General features: G+C 31.0%; 1 protein-coding gene across 2 annotated transcripts in view; it reads left to right on the forward strand.

Moving 5' to 3' along the window:
- Positions 1-1,946, forward strand: part of LOC106871229 (uncharacterized) — a 16,262-nt gene extending 14,316 nt beyond the window's left edge. For both annotated transcript variants that reach the window (XM_014917581.3, XM_089361040.1), the window contains one exon: positions 155-1,946. In XM_014917581.3, the coding sequence (XP_014773067.2) occupies positions 155-162 (8 nt within the window). In that variant the 3' untranslated portion in view covers positions 163-1,946. The remainder of the gene's footprint in view (positions 1-154) is intronic.
- Positions 1,947-2,290: the final 344 nt, after the last annotated feature.

Raw genomic sequence — 2,290 nt, forward strand, 5'->3', positions numbered from 1 at the left:
TAATTTAACTAATTACTTTGCCATGGTTAAATGTCCAGTATACTATGAAGTAAGGTATCATAGAACAGAATATAGAAGAATAAAGGAGGGAGTTAAATTCTTTAGAATGTGACATGTTTTCTTCTGTATTAAATTCTTCTTTTATTAATTCCAGGTTGGTGAAATGATTGGCTTCTAGATAAGAATGAGAAAAAAACCTATATAAACACATAACATTCATGTGATTTGAGTTCTTTAATTTAAAAGGAAAGCTTGGAAATTCCAACTGGCTAAAAAGGGAAACTATATTGTAAGCTACCATCAACCAACCAGCCAAACAATGATGGAAGTGTCAAGTAAAAACAGATTTGACTGAGAACTACTGATGAAGCTTGATTATTAAGAAATTAATGAACGAACATTTTATTCTGGAGATGACAAGGAAAATTTTCTCTCTTTTTCTTTCTCTCTCTCTCTTTTTTTTTTTTTTTTTTTTTTTTTGAGGGTGACAAAATATTTTTATTTAACTTTTGGAGAAATTTCAACATATTTCCTTATAATACTATTCAGAGGGTTCCAGATGCTTCCATATAAATTATCTGAAAATATTTCATCAAAAAGTATTATCTTCGTAAATGAATAAAAATTTTTTTTTTTTAAATGAAAAGGACATGCATTCACACTCGCATATATACATACATATACACACACATCCATATATACTCACATCCATATACACATCCATGTAAAAAAAACAAAAAAACAATGACAAACCTCAAACTTCCAGAAAGCCTAAAATCGAATAATTTATAGATTAAAGTCAATGGAAAAACTGAGCTTCAGAGAAGTTTAAGTATGGTGCAATATTAAAACAGATAAAATGACAGAAAAAAAACGAATGAAAATGGAGAGAACAGAAATGATCAAATAATGAACATTTGTGGATAAGGAAACAAAATAACAATGAAATGAAAGCATAAAAAAAATATATATATATATATATACAAAACAAAAAAGAAATGACAACTGCATCTGTGATACAGGTTCTTCTCCTGTTCCTCTTCCCTTTAACCCTTAACCCCTAAATATAAGTCAGATATGTGAAAGCCAAATCAGTTATCTAGTCCCTTCACTACTGATAAGCCAACATGATCCCTCTCATCTCCTTATTTGCCATTATTTACCATTTAATGTCCCTCTGCTCAGACTTTAGGAGATGATCAAGACCCAAGACTATCAGAGATGCAAATTTGCCCAATTTTTGGATTAAAAAAAAAATTTCTTATTGTTTTCATTTTTCTCTCGTCTCAAATTGGAGAATACTAAAAACAACAGCCCACAACTCCAAAGAACCCTTGCTTATTTACAAGTTATATTGATGAAGGGTTTATATTTATATACACTAATTGGAACAAAGAACAGCAAAGCATTTTCTAAAATAACTTGTTTGAATTTCAATAAAAATGTCTACAATTTGCGAAAAAAAAAAAAAAAAAGCTAAAAAAAAAAATACAGGAAGAAAACAATTGGGGGCCCAAATACATGTATATTTATTTATTTATAATTTTTTTTTTTTTAATTCCTGAAGTCAAATCTGGTTGGCATTTTGCAATCTGAACGATGACTTTAAGCACTAAGCAGCCCCTACCCCACACCATCCCAACCCCATTCCCCCCCAAAAAACCCAACCCACAGGTTTACACTTGTGGATGATGATGATGGTGATAATGATGATGACATTCTTGTTTGAAGACTTTTGAGTATTGTTTAAATACTTGTAGGACAAACTGTTTACCGGTGCAAAAAAAAGTCTGATTTTACTTACCATAACCAATATTTATTGAAACATTCTCTACATTATAAACCCTTCATTCAGATTTTTTATTTTTTGATGCAAAAATCTTCAAAAATTTCTTGTAAATATTACACTTTGAAATAAAATCTAAAATCTATTTATGCAATATTTATATTTGACTTCATTCTTTCATCATTCCATTTTTTTAAATTTCTTTTTTTTTACTGATTGCTGATGACCTTGTTCTCATAGTGGAACCACTACCAGAACTAGAGAAGGAATTTCAGGTGTGGAAGCAAGGTTTAGAATAGAAGGGCCTTAGAGTCAATGCTGCAAAAGCCAAAGTCCTAGTAAGTTGGAAGGCAAACACATCACAAACCCCTTCAGGTAGATGGCCCTGCTCGATCTGTAGAAAAGGTGTAGGTAGAAACTCCATGAGATGCACCCAGTGTAAGCTATAGACAAATAAGAAGTGCAGCATCATGAAAGGAAGGTTAACTGGTTTATGTGCAGCAG

The sequence above is a fragment of the Octopus bimaculoides genome, chromosome 12, assembly GCF_046866305.1.
Source record: "Octopus bimaculoides isolate indiv1 chromosome 12, ASM4686630v1, whole genome shotgun sequence".
Taxonomy (NCBI): domain Eukaryota; kingdom Metazoa; phylum Mollusca; class Cephalopoda; order Octopoda; family Octopodidae; genus Octopus; species Octopus bimaculoides.